Here is a 15194-nt window from a genome sequence, read left to right as displayed (position 1 = left end):
GGGAAAGAAATGAAAATGTACGAGATTCGAGATTTACGAGAAAGTAGAAATGTAGAATACTTGATAAACATGCATTTTACATTCATTTTTAATATAAGTCATTGCCTTCAACAGTGTGTGGCATCAAACTGTTTTATTTAGTGATGTTATTTTATTGTTGTTAGCAGTTTTTTTATTTAATCAGAGAAATGACAAAAACGTTGACACACGATCTCAGCAAAGCAAAGTCAATTACAGGAGCTCATTAACTTTTGCTCTGTCTGTCAGAAATAATGACACAAATTCACCAGCACCTGCCACAGAGATCAACTTCTGATGAAGTTCACAAGTGTGCGTGGAGACAAACCTGTAGTAAGGATGTCTTTACTAAAGATTTTTTACAATTTAAAATAAAGAAATAAATAAATTGAACATGTCTTTATTAAATAATGAAATTATATAATGGTTTTAAATTTATCCCATCTTTTTCTCCACAAAATAGCCGTACAATCTTAAATGAACAGAGACATGCTTGTCTTAATAAATACTGTTGAAAAATGTCATCCAAAATAATTTATGTAACACTCATGCCAACCACAATCGAAAGATTACATATTATTACTACAGATTATTACTATATGTCCAAATCAGAATGATTTGTTGTTGAGTAAATCATGACAAAATGTTCAAATAGTGATTTTTCCATATTCCAGTTCAAAATGGAAACCTGCCCAATTATTTTAGAATAAACACATGTACCAGTTTCTCTTTCATTATGAGACAAAATGATCATCCATAAGGTAAGTACGGAGACTCGCTGTGGTAGTTATAGTCTGGACAGACTTTCTGCACCAGTTTGTAGTCCAAGCTACAGAAGTATATGTAGACACAGATGACTTTGAATGGTTTTGAGCAGAGCCAGGAAACATGGCTGTGAGTCTGATCCTGGTCACAGCTATGAGACGGGTCGTTCCAGCAGCGTGTGCTTTTAGTACCTCTCTCCACCCTCTCATGCTCCACCCTGCAGTTAAACATCCTCGACTCCACCGAGTGCAGAACAGTTTGTTGAGTCGTTGCATCAAATTCCACCACTTTGCTTGGAGGAACCAGCTCTACGGAGACGTTTCCACCTCCGGTGGTGTTGTATCGGAAATAAACGCTGAACGTTCCATTGCCGTGATCCACGATCTTGCCTGCGATGAGCAGGTCGAGGCTCGTGGACTTCACTTTGCACTGGAAATCTCCCCAGCCGAACATCTTCTTAGCTTTTCCACTTTTCGCTGTGACCCGTTTCCTGGATTGTTGGGCGAATGGGTGCATCTCCGTCAGGTTTGGAGCCCAATCCAAAAGCTCCTGCTCAGGACATTGCGGGAGTTTGCTGGACAGGAGGGCTGGGGATTGGTCAGAATCATCAGGAGTTGAATCTGAATCAGCACATGGACGCTTTATTGTCCCCTTAGGCCTGTCCAGTTGTGGAGACCTTGCGGTCAGAGGACTATTTCCTTTGGCATATCTGACCTGAGACAACAAAATGAGACAAAAAAGGCAGTTTTACACACAAGAGACAATGAAAAAAAAAAAAGTCATATCAGAAGGACAACATCTCCTTGACTTCACTCGAAATGATTTGACAGCAAATCTGTCATACAAGAGAGCTTTTATAAGTGAGATCTTGGATCAATAATCCAAATATGACTGTTTGATGTATTATGTTTTTATAAAGTATGTCACTTAATTAAAGAGCAGTTCACATCCAACATCAGGGTCAGCACAAGGTCAGTCCTGAAACAAATATTGAGATTCAAAAGGTGTCAGAGAGGTCCCTGGAATTGAATCTCTGCCATCAATATCAGATCAAAATGACCTACAGGAGAAAGATGGTCTGACTTACAAAAGCTAAAAGTATCCATATTAGACCCAGTATCCATATCTATCTATCTATCTATCTATCCATCTATCCATCCATCCATCCATCCATCCATCCATCCATCTATCTATCTATCTATCTATCTATCTATCTATCTATCCATCCATCCATCCATCCATCCATCCATCCATCCATCCATCCCAGCCCCCTGCAGTGATGAGCTGATGAGATAATTTAGGAAGATATAACAAAAACCTTTCATCTCGTTCGCCTCATTTACATTTCAGAATTACTTTTATATGATACACAATACAGTCAGACATGCTGCTTTAGTGACAGAATGCTGTGAAACAATCAACTTAATTTGAAGACTGACAGTTTTCCCAAACAGCTCCAGGCAGGATTACGGCTTTCAGATGGCAGATTTACAGGAAGCTGGTTTAATGGATCAGGTCTCCAGCAGTTCCATACTGCCATCACGCTCCAGCTATAAATAAGATCAAGGTGTTCCCAGCTCAGAGTTCATTTCCAAAAATGTAAATTTATGGAGTTGTAACATTCATAAACATGATTCAAAGCAACCAGATGAGGTAATGCGTGTGAACAATAGCACCTTCATTTTAGATTAAAGTATAATGATGTATGATGGAATGCCAAGTAAACAGAATGGAACTTTTTGAATGATTCTTCTTTAAATGATGAATAAAATTCCAGCAACACAAAAACAGTGACAAACAAGACATTTACTTGCAAATAAAATCAAGACAGAACAAAGTTGGCTTGAAAACATATTTGAAGTTTCAATATTTCATGTCTTCGGTTTTTGCATTACTAAACAGTTTCAATGCTGTTCTGGTTGGTTGTACTAGGAGGTTTCAACCTACCACTGCCTTGGTTTTTTTAAGTTAATTATAATCATTACGAAACATTACGACTTTCTAGATTTCTAGAAAAAAATATTTCATTAAAATATAAAAAATATATCAAATTAAACATCTTAAATATACTATTTAATTACATATTTTAAATACTTTTTCTAGAAATTAAAAATCTTTTAAAATTAAAATGTAAATCAATTTTATATATATATATACACACACACACACACACACACATGCACACACACATGCTTTATATAAAATATTATGAATATGCTTTGAAACCATTTCTAAGGATTGTATCAGGTAGAAAGACCTATACTTTCACTCTGTACAGTGCAGTCAGTCAAAAGAGGAATGAAATCATGACATACTGTAATTACAATCACTAAATATTAACTCTAAAATAAAAAAAATAAAATTAACTCTAATAACTCAAAAAATTAGACTTTGTAAAAATATTAGCATTTAATAAACAAAATAAAATTAATACAAATACAAATTTCTAAAAACAGTAGCATTTAATTAAAATATTAAAAATATGTGTGTATATATAAAATGAAACATTTTAAATATTGCTGTTTAATTAAATATTTTAAATAATACTTTTTAAATATGTTTTCTAGAAATGTTTAATTTAAATGTAAATAAATTATATAAATACATTTAAATAAATGACACACACACACATACACACACACATATTGCTGTTTAATTAAATAGTTGCGGCTAGTTTTTATATATATTTATATATATTATAATATATATATATATATATATATCTATATATGATATATATATATATATATATATATATATCAATTTTCTTAATAATGAATTAGAAAAAAACATGCTTTTTATAAAACAACATGATTATGCTACACCTGCTACGGACTGTATCAGGTAGAAAGACCTGTATCTGTACAGTGCAGTCATCCAGTCAGTGAAAAGAGGAATGAAATTCACCTGCAAGGATGAAATCATGACATACTGTATCTCATCTGAAACATTCCCAGAGGGAGATGCTACCTCTGAAACCAGCGTCTGACTAAAGTTAAAAAAGAATCCATGATTGTGTTGAGAATATTAGTGAATAAATCAGTAAGTCGTGATTTAACTCCATGGATCATGGGTAAAAACATAAACAGTGCCGTAATCAGATGAAGGCAGAGTTACTGCAACACTAGAGCAATTCCATTCAACGTGTCCAGGTGAAAAAAACGGAAACCCCCCAAAATCGAAACTTATGATATCAACTCAATAGCTCTTTTCACAGAATTCGTATATTGAATCTTTATCTCCAGGGGTCAGACACTTACAGTCACACTTATATATTTATATAAAAAAGTTTGAGCACCATGTTACCTCTTATTTCGATTAGAGACAAATCGATCTTCAGTCTGAGGAGCGAGCTGGACCTAATACAGAGAGGAGGAGGCAAGACTGGAGAGACAAGTCGAAAACAAAATACTACTTCTGCTTCTTCAGCTTACCATGCTGGAATATTACATTATTAACAGTACCTAAAGAGAAGTGCTGGTCTGATGAATACAGGAGAACATCTCTAAAAGCACTATGAATGATAAATTGCACCTGGAAGTACACAACATGAGACTACATTTTTCATACTTTCTCAGTTAAAAAAATGTTTTCATCTGAAAACATGATGGGCAAAATTGCTGACGTTTCTGAGCAGTCATTGATCACTCCAGCAAACTGAACACTGATGACCAATACTGTGTTCCTTCATATGATATTCTTAACCAATCATTAAATTAGAATTCCTCCACTAAAGTATCACTGGAATGAAACTAGGTTGTCATATTTCACACACACACACACACACACACACACACACACACACACACACACACACACACACACACACACACACACACACACACACTGTATATATTTATTTTTTTGTCAAAAATATCAAGACTGTTTATTGATACTTCCTTTTGGAATTTATTTTAGAATTTAGAATTGGCTCTAGAGGATCTTAATTAGAATTTTGTAAACATTCCATAACACAATTCAACAACTATTTCAATTAATGTCACATTTATTCATAAAAATCAAACCTTCTAAATAGTTCCTTCTAACCATAGTTCTACCTGTAGAGACACAAAGAGTAAGATTTAGAGTAATTTAGTGAAATACCTGATTTACAAAGGAATTATTTAACACCTAGAGATCCCAGTGTGATTGCCTTTCATAATAAGGCAGTCCAGTACAATTAAAAACTAAAAAAAAAAAAAATACTGTAGAAATTCCAGGTTCAATTTCAGCATTGATATTAATAAAAATACCAGTGTTCACATATTCTCCATCCTTCATAAAGCTCTCATAAACTGTGTTTCTTTCTTGGACCACATCTTATTTGATTTTTACAGGATTCGTAATTGATCCCATTAGGATCGGTTCCAAATTCCAATAGAAATCAAGTACAGTATGTATTCCTTAAGGATCGGAGTTGCCTGCCTGTCAATGTCTGCGGTGCTGAACATCAGACAGCCAAAAACATCAAAGAGCAAGTTCAACACCCGCAGCAAAGATAAGAATAAGAATTAATGATAAAATGTAAATGTACTTACATAATTAATGGAGAGGAGTATCATAAGACACGTCAAACTGCTCGCAATCATCATCATTTAGAAGGTTTCTGACTTGAACTTCCCTTGCAGCTGTTCAGATCCCTGTGAAATTCTCAATGGGATTGAGTGAAGTTCAGCGGAAGCTGATCTTCCTGATGCAAGGCTCTTCTCTGCTCTGCGCAGTGAACACATGGTCACTCAGCTCCATCTGACACTGACAGACGCTCGCTCGCATGAGGGAGGAACGCCTATGAATGTCCAGACAACCAATCCTATGGCTTTCATTAATAGAGTCATTCCTAATGCATGTCACCAATCACATCTGTCTTCATACAGTGGATAAAAGATTAAACACACTCACAAACATATAAGAAATATCCTTCATACATGTTTAATACACCAGTATTTATTACCTGTAGGTCATCAGAAAACATAAGCTGTACAAAAAAGACCTTGGTACTTTACAACATGACCATAATCAACAAAGATCAGCGAGAGCACTTTTTTCAATGTACTAAACAATTGTGTGCAATAGAAAAGAAATGAATATGATTTAATACTCATTGTTATTTACAAATAAAACTAAAGGTAAACATTCATTTCACCAGCTGCTAGCAGGACGGCGAGTGAAACGACTCTAATGTAGCAGCTTAAATGAATTAGGGGAAAATGAGGAGAGTTGACCAATAAAAAGCATCTTCTATATCACTACTATCTGAATGGAAGATTTCAGCAGGATTCATAGACTATCACATCTTAGGAATATCATATTCACGTAGAAAAAATAAAATAATAACAGGTTAAATTCAAATTAAATCAAATTTAATGAATACATACACATTGTATTTTCTTTTTCATTGGATTTTGTATTATTTTTTAGGGGAAGAAGGGTAATGTATAACTATTTGGAAATAAATTAAGGATATATAAATGGAATACTATTTAATAATCTGCTGAATAATAAAACATCAAAAACCGTACTGTGTGATGGCTTTGTACGTTTGTTGCAAGTGCGTAAGACAGCTCATATTTATGATGTCATAATCCTAATATATATATACAGGTCCTTCTCAAAAAATTAGCATATTGTGGAAAAGTTCATTATTTTCCATAATGTAATGCTAAAAATTAAACTTTCATATATTTTAGATTCATTGCACAACCAACTGAAATATTTCAGGTCTTTTTTTGTTTTAATACTGATGATTTTGGCATACAGCTCATGAAAACCCAAAATTCCTATCTCAAAAAATTAGCAATCATCAAAAAAAGTCTCTAAACGAGGCTATTAACCTAAATCATCTGAATCAACTAATTAACACTCTAAACACCTGCAAAAGTGAGGCTTTTAAAAACAGTGCCTGGTTCATTACTCAAAACCGCAATCATGGGTAAGACTGCCGATGACTGCTGTCCAGAAGGCCATCATTGACACCCTCAGCATGGGAAACAAGACGGCTGAGCAGGGTAAGACACAGAAGGAAAAATTTCTGAACAAATAGGTCTGTCCCAGAGTGCTTAAGGCACCTCAGTGGGAAGTCTGTGGGAAGGAAAAAGTGTGGCAAAAAAACACGCACAACGAGACTGGACCAGAAGTGACCGGATGAGGAAATTGTGGAGAAGGACCGATTCCAGACCTTGGGGGACCTGCGGAAGCTTTTGGACTGGACTGAGTCTGTCCATGTATCAAACTTCTAAATAGTTTCCTTCATGTCATAGTTCTACTGTAGAGGACCCCAAAAAAAACATCCAGAGCCACTGTGCACATTAAAAGCGCCTGACCCTGGGCTACAGAGAAGCCGCACTGGACTGTTGCTCATCGTGGTCCAAAGTACTTTTTTATCGGATTGAAAGCAAATTTTGCAATGTCATTCGGAAATCAAGGTGCCAGAGTCTGGAGGAAGACTGGGGAGAAGGAAATGGCCAAAAATGCCTGAAGTCCAGTGTTCAAGTACCCACAGTCAGTGATGGTCTGGGGTGCCATGTCAGCTGCTAAAGTGGTGGTGGTCCACCTGTGTTTTATCAAGGGCAGTGGTCAATGCAGCTAGCTATCAGGAGATTTTTGGAGCACTTATGCTTCCATCTGCTGAAAAGCTTTATGAAGATTCGTTTTTTCAGCACGACCTTGCACACTGCTCATAGTGCCAAAACCACTGGTAAATGGTTTACTGACCATGGTATTACTGTGCTCAATTGGCCTGCCAACTCTCCTGACCTGAACCCGCATAGAGAATCTGTGGGATATTGTGAAGAGAAAGTTGAGAGACGCATCAGACCCAACACTCTGGATGAGCTTAAGGCCGCTATCGAAAGATCCTGGGCCTCCATAACACACCTCAGCAGTGCCCAGGCTGATTGCTCCATGCCACGCCGCATTGAAGCAGTCCATTTCTGAAAAAGGATTCCCGACTCAAGTATTGAGCGCAAATAATCATAACTGAACATAATTATTTGAAGGTTGACTTTTTTTGTATTAAAAAACACTTTTCTTTTATTGGTCGGATTGAAATATGCTAATTTTTTTGAGATAGGAATTTTGGGAGCTGTATGCCCAAAATCATCAGTATTTAAAACAATAAAAGATGCAATGAATCTAAAATATATGAAAGTTTAATTTTTATCATTACATTATGGAAAATAAAATGAACTTTTTAACAACAATGCTAATATTTTTGAGAAGGAGCCTGTATATATCTATATATATATATATATATATATATATATATATATATATATCAGATCCAACAAAAGTGCTACATGTGTACAATGACCCCAGAAAGTATTTGCACACATCAGCCACACTTCATTTATGGATGTCTTTGCATTAGATAACACAAATGGAGTCAAATTTACTTTGTTTTAAAATTACATAATTTCGAAAATAAATCTATGACCTAATCTGTTTTCTGAGTTTTCACAGTCCTTTTTAGAAGCAGCATAAATGCAATGTAATAATTGGCCTATATATCATAATATAGATTGGTTTATAGTACACAGACACACACTCATAATAGTCACACATAGGTTCATAAGAATAATTTGTTCGTGAATCTGACTACATTGGTAGGGTGATCATACGGGCAATTTTTAACGGTAGGTTTTTGATTCAGTATAAAGTATTGGTTCACAAGAGCCATTCATTCAGGAAATGGAAAACAAAGGACAAGTTGTATGTTTTTGATTCACTAAAAAGAACTGGTTCATACGAATCAGTCACTCGGGAATCTGACTACACTGGTCACATTATTTGTTTTTGATTCAGTATAAAGTAACGGTTCACAAGACTCATCCGTCGAGAATAGGAATACACCGGACATGTCATACAAACTGGCTATGTGTTTTCTTTTCAGCCTTTCTGACATGCCAGAAAACTACCTAAATGCAAATAAATAAATAAAAGCTTAAAAAGTAAAAATGTCATCTAATGTCCCCTTTAAAGTTTATCTTCCGTGTCCAAATACTTTGTAGGGCTACTGTATTTTGCATGTTCACTGTCCTGTGAGAATTGGCACCAATACTTCAGTATTTTTTTTTTGTTGTGAATAATAAGGCAAAAACTATCGGTCTTCCCATGAGACCCACTGTCTTGACACGTAAATCATTCGTGTAATTAGATACCAGACATTGAAAATGGGGCATAATACCCCCCAATCAAAAATCATAATACTGTCACAACCACTTTTTCCCAGCAACTGTATAGACCAATAAATGTCTGAATGGAAAACTATAACAAAAAAATACATATTTAAAGTCAGTTGAGCAGAAAAGACACATCATATAACCTATACAATGCACAAATGAGTGAAAACAAACGGACATGAGGTCTTTAAAGAGTCCCACTCTGAGATTTATTTTTACACTTTTACATTGATGTGCTCCAGATTCATATTCAGATGCCTTGAAGAATCGTCGTTTTAGAGACATTGTTCAATGGCGAATGCTTTCTTTGCTGCACTAATATAGTGCAAAATAACACCTGGAATCAGAGTGGGACTTCCAGGAGAACATGATTTGTCTTGTTTTCACCTTCCACAGAAAGGCTGCATCTTCTGTGAGCAAATGATGTCCATGATATCTGAAGTTCACAAGTTTCCTTACATGTTCTCTATTGTGTGTTGTATATTTTGGCATTGTCTGTTCAATAACTCCCTCCAAAAATATGAATCCTTTCAGCTGGGAAGCACAAGTTGGAAGAAAGTTGTTCTGATGAGTTCCTGACCCGTCGTATAGAAGACCACTAGCTTGTCCGCAATTGCATAATTGACAAATACTTGTAAGGAACTGAATATAAACAAAGGCATGATCTCACAGCGTGTAGAGATGTGTTTAAAGGCTCTTCCAGAACAAGAACATGAAGTGAAAACAGTGTGAAGTGTGAAGGTATTCGTTTGCGGCTTTTGGATTCTTCTTCTATGTTGGATTCAAGCATTTAGGGTCCAGTATTTGAGATGGTTAGGCATTTCCCATTTGGAGGAGTATTTGGATGAATCTCAAGAATATTTCTGGGTCATACTTCACCCCAAATGCAAATGGTAAAATAATAAGAAGAAGAAGAAAAAGAAGAAATTATATTTTTCATAAACAAAACATGAAGCCTAAAGACTATTTGCATTGTGATATTTTCATGAGAATTAAGCACTTTACCCCAAACTCTTATTATTGTAATTGTACTGTAATGTAAAAACTCTCATATTTTACTATATTTCACTAATTAAGTATTAATACATCATAATATTTGTTATACAGCCTTTAGTTTATTCTTATTTTAATAAAAAAAGAAAAGAAAAAGACGATCAACATTGACAACACTGAGAATTACAAAAACACTGAAAGTAAATTGTTCAGATGCATGTAAAAAAAAAACAAGAATTTAGGAAGAAAGTGCTTAATTTTCATTATAAGTTATTTTTAAAATATCATAAAATGAGATATAAAATATCAAAATATAATTACTTATTATTTTTTTCTTTAAAATGTGGGGTATAATGCGACCTGGACATGTTTTCGTGAGATTCATCCATTTGCTGATGATACTTTCATGACGTTAGTTTTCCGAGAAAGGCTACATGTCCGCATCTCCATCATATGCCATGTTCAAGGGTTTTGGGTTTATTTTTGTTTTTTTTTTGTCTTCGCTTATTTTTCTTTTTGCTTTTTGCTGAGGGAATGATGATGATGTGGCTGTCAATATATTGAAGTTTGGACATAGACTGTGTGTATATGTTATCTTATGAGTATATATTATATATACATATGCATATTATGGCATATGATACAAAAATAAAATCATGAAATGTGTGTAAAAAACAAGATGATGAAAAATCATGATGATCAGGAATAGTTCAGTCATGAATGATGAAATATAATCAGTGTCCTGATAGGAGCCAAATGAGATGCAAAGCAGTTGGACTTCATTAAAGACCACACTGGCATGTTTCGTTTTCAGCATTATTGCAAAATATGATCATAAAAAAAAGCTGTTGCTACAAAACCTAGCAAGTTGCCCCCATAGGCAACATTTTCAGGCATAATAGATGCAAAGTCTGTTCCAAAAACGTAGAAAACATGATTATACTGCCTATTGAAATACCTAATTTGGGCCTAATTATAAGGCAAAATCACATGTATCCATCACAGAAAAGACAATCCAAAAAGCATTACGACATATCAGTGAATAAAACGGACAAAGTAAAAGGAATGTTGATTATAAATATTTATAAAAATATTTTAATAGAAATAAAAAGAAATATATATACTACTTACAATATACTGTATACTACAATATACTATGTAGGACTATTTACTATTAATTTACTATTTACTTTTTATACTATTATTTACCATTTTATTTTAATTTAGATTTTATTTGTATATTTAAATTTTAGTTAATGTTTTTTTTTTGTAATTTTGTTGTGTGTGTGAATGTGTATGTGTTTTGAATATGTATATGTATATATACATATTTTTGGCAACTTTGTAATTTTTTTTATTTAGTCTTGGTTCTGTGTCATATTTTAACCATTCTGCAAAATGGTTAACCAAACCGATAATGTTTGTTTGATAGTCTCCTGACTTATTCAGTTATCATAAATTAACACTCTCTCTACATTATGAAAGCTAAAATAGCAAAATTCCTATTATTAATTCCAAGAATTCCAAATTAATGTTTTTTTTTTTTTTTTCTATTAAAACAACAACAAAAAAGACAATTCAGTAACCGTGTTCGCTAACAATATAGTTGAGATCTATGTTTGGATTTTAAGACAAAAGCTCTGATGGGGGATTTAAACTCGATATCTGGCAACCTCAAGTATGAACATTTGTGGAGGTCTATATTTCTTTTATATTTGTTCTCTGTTTTGTTTTGTTTTTAAATATGGATATAGAGAGTTTTTACTTTTTAAACTACATTTTAGTCGTGTCCATGATATTGCATTTGATATAGTCACAGTGTTTTATGGTGTTGTCTCATGGAAAAAACATTGTCAACAAATAATATTTTTTTTTTTTTATAGATATTAATACTAATTTTAAAAATGGTTTTAGTTTAAGTTAACCATGCTTAAAACGCACTATGCAGGCAGTAGGAAGCAAAGCAGTTGACTAGGTTTTGCAACAGAGCAATTTAAATAAACAGCCTACCCGGGCAGCTTGATGCATTTAGCATCAGAACGTAAGGCACAGACTGAGGTGGAGGCACGAGGCAGAGGGGGCTGAGATGTCAGGACATCAGGAGCCTGTTTAATCCCTTTAACTGGCTCTTGACTCTTGACTCGGCTGCTGGCACTCAGGGCAGGTGTATGTCAGCTCATGGGCATCTTGGCCCATCCATACCACTGTACCATTGGCAGAATCTGGCGTCCCGAGAGACCGCTGGATGGCACAGTAACTGCTGCTCATGAAGGTGAGGGAGGCATGGATGAGGGTGGGGTGCGAGTTAAAGAAAAACAGAACCAAACTGAATGAGAAAATAAAGCGAGTGATGAAGCGATCGGAAAGGGTTGTCTTTCTTACCATGCGAGGTAAATCATTGACACTATAAATACCAGGAGGACAAAGACACCTGCCGCCACACCATACACCCACGTCTTCAGCTTTCCATCTAAAGAGGCACGAGATTTTTTAGCACAGGCCATTAAACTGAAGCAAAATGCAAATCTGTATATAATGTTGAAATACTATAAAAGAGCTCACAATTGCAAGTTATAAAACTGTAATTGGGAGTTTACATCTTGCAATTCTAACATTTTTCTTTAGAATTCTCATTTTATATCTTGCATTTCTGATTTGTTTTTTCTGAATTCTTATAATTCTTTTTTTTTCCTCAGAATAAATACATATCTTGCAATTCTGGCCTTTTTATGTGGTGGTAAAACAAAGAATTCAGAGAAAAGTAAGTCAGAATTGCAAGATATAAACTCAGAATTTTGAGAAAAACAATTAATAATTATTTTATTTATTTATTTATCCCATGTCAAAAAGAAGCTTCCGTAAAAATGGATTTCATTGTTGACTGTTAAAAATGACTTAAAAAGTATTTGCTGAGTGATATAATTTCCTCAGAGAACTTAAACCAGTACTATTAAAATATGTTTGAGAGATACTGGACTAAAGAAATTGAAATAAAACATTTACCTGGTCCAAAGGGTTGCAGGTACCAGGTGCGTCCGACACGGCCAGGCTGTTCCGTGGTGGGCAGGGTGGGGTTAATGGCCCGGCTGGTCTTCACATCAGATTTCTTGTCCACTGCAGTGGGGATTTCGAGCACAGGGATGGGTGTACACTGCTCCAGCATCCCCTCGGCCGTCAGCACCTCGGTATAGCCCTCCTTGCACATGCATACACCCTCCTGCAGGGGACAGCAACGACACACAAATTAGATCATGCTTTCTGCTTCCTCTCAAGGCTTGTGTATATTCGCTCTTGCAATATACTCTAACTCTCTAACTTTCCAAGAATTGTCAGAAGCTTAGAGATAGTGATGTTAAAGTCATGTGATCGTGGTATAGTTCATTTACAGCTTTTTACTTCAGGTGATTGTATTTAGGCTTCAGAAAGATGTGTTAATTTGTTAAGTGTTCACTTGATGAATAAAATGTGTAAGAATCTTAAGCTTTTGTCGCAGAACTAAACCAAAAGCCAATGGAAAAAACATGTCAAGTTTTTGCAGAGGGAACCAGGATGACGCTAACTTCAGGGTTGGGCTACAAAAACACATTATCCCTTCAGTACTCTATTTACACAGGAAATAAATGTTATCATTCATCCTTAATGGAAAGAAAACATCCACAAACTCCTCTTCTTCCTTTGTGAGTAAAATTAGTCTATAAAGCATGCACAAAAATTCACTAGAAGCATCATTTGAGCAGCCGTGATTTTGTATGCAATAATTCTAATCTTAAAATGATTAAATTAGTCTAGCAAGCATATAAAAAGCTAATTGAGTATGCTTCAAAAATATAGATCAACTGTTTTCGAAAATAAAAACAAAAGTACAGTTTACGACCATGATTTTCTGTTGCATTCATTATGATAATTGCAGCAGGAGCAACTGTCTGCAGTTACAGAGACCCAGGCTCAGAATTACCGTAATCCCACAATTCTCTTGTCTTACCTCTGAGCAGAATGTCTGTGGTTTGTCACAAGGTGGATCACATGACTGGTCCGTCCCCGGCAGTAGTACTGGAGGGCATCCACCTGGAAGAAATAACAGGGCAGAGATCATTTTCATGCTTTAGACAACTCCACTTGGAAGAAAATAATCAGTCAATCAGATGGTCATATGTGCTTGTAGCTTCACATGATGGGCATCCTTTGCACAATATACATATTTATACAATATACAATATACGTATATACTGCACAGATGCTGTTTTCAAAGTCTCCTAGTTGTTCTGTAGTGTCATGATAATATACTCCATCTAAAACCACTGTATTTAAAAGAGCACTTTGCTAATTCATTTATATTATTATGTAAGCAGCATTTATGCAGAAGCTACTCCGCAGGACCATTAAACATGAACTAGTGAAGGCAAAAATGCATTTAAAAGTGGCAAAAAAAAAAAAAAAAGACAAAAAAGGCTTATAGGACCTAAGATGTACTCATTGCTTTATTCTGTACGTACATATATACATTTTAACCTGAAATCTTGATTTTGATGAAAAAAACAAAAAACTAAAAAAAAACAGACCAATTATGCATCAAGGACCTGCTAGTTTGTATTGGTATCTGTTATTCCTCATTAAAGAAACAGATGTGAAGTGGTGTAGTATAGCACCTGTGACGTTTATTGCATCTGAGCGCTGACACCAGATCAGCTGAGGACTGCCCATCCACTGGTACTCATAACACTCACCAACTAGATGGAAATCAACAGAATTAATATACATTCTGCAGCCGTACATGTCACAGTTGTAGAGAGACCTGATAAAGGTGTTTTCATACAACCTTATTCAAAAGTACCAAAACTATTAAAATGGTCCAAAATGTGAACAAAATGCATAGTTACATAGCCATTAAATTATGTCACAAATTTAATTTTTGGTTGGAATATGCCTTTAAAAGAGAATGTGTTTGTAACAAATCAGGCTGCAATGTAAAATTCTTAAATATACATGCCCCTGTGAAAAATAAGTTTGCTTAATTGTATTGAATGCACACTTGTAGTATACTTTAAAAAACTGTACTTGAAGATAATATAATATTAATGCAACAAAAGGCACTTTTAAGTGCACTTACAGAGAGTACACTTACATGACTGTGTTTCTAAACACATTTATGCACAGTACACTTTGTAACAATGTCATTAAAATGTTCATTTTAAAGCCTCTTTTTAAAATCCTTTTGATTTAATTGTTTTATTGATTATAATT

The 15194-nt window shown here is 34.7% G+C and overlaps 2 protein-coding genes and 1 long non-coding RNA gene across 3 annotated transcripts in view; all 3 read right to left on the bottom strand.

The window, feature by feature from the left end:
• Positions 1–251: 251 nt before the first annotated feature.
• LOC109106332 (neurexophilin-1-like) lies at positions 252–7710 on the bottom strand. Its single transcript, XM_042773321.1, has 4 exons — positions 7657–7710; positions 4831–4841; positions 4090–4142; positions 252–1520 (listed from the first exon to the last, which is right to left on the bottom strand). The coding sequence occupies exons 1-4, from the start codon at positions 7708–7710 to the stop codon at positions 769–771; spliced, it is 870 nt and encodes a 289-aa protein (XP_042629255.1). The 3' UTR covers positions 252–768.
• Positions 7711–8857: 1147 nt separating this feature from the next.
• Positions 8858–10419, bottom strand: LOC122148044. Its single transcript, XR_006162036.1, has 2 exons — positions 10275–10419; positions 8858–9833 (listed from the first exon to the last, which is right to left on the bottom strand). It is a non-coding gene; the product is annotated as an uncharacterized LOC122148044 (long non-coding RNA).
• Positions 10420–11921: 1502 nt separating this feature from the next.
• The window catches only part of LOC109106333 (thrombospondin type-1 domain-containing protein 7A-like), a 97645-nt gene continuing 94372 nt past the window's right edge, over positions 11922–15194 (bottom strand). The window contains 5 exon segments of the mRNA XM_042773181.1: positions 11922–12213; positions 12336–12423; positions 12957–13170; positions 13936–14018; positions 14600–14680. Of these exon segments, the coding sequence (XP_042629115.1) occupies positions 12072–12213; positions 12336–12423; positions 12957–13170; positions 13936–14018; positions 14600–14680 (608 nt within the window). The 3' untranslated portion in view covers positions 11922–12071.

Source organism: Cyprinus carpio, chromosome A16 (genome assembly GCF_018340385.1).
Source record: "Cyprinus carpio isolate SPL01 chromosome A16, ASM1834038v1, whole genome shotgun sequence".
In the NCBI taxonomy this organism is placed as follows: Eukaryota; Metazoa; Chordata; class Actinopteri; order Cypriniformes; family Cyprinidae; genus Cyprinus; species Cyprinus carpio.
Note: the sequence above shows the minus strand (reverse complement) of the source record. Positions and strands in the feature narration are given on the sequence as shown.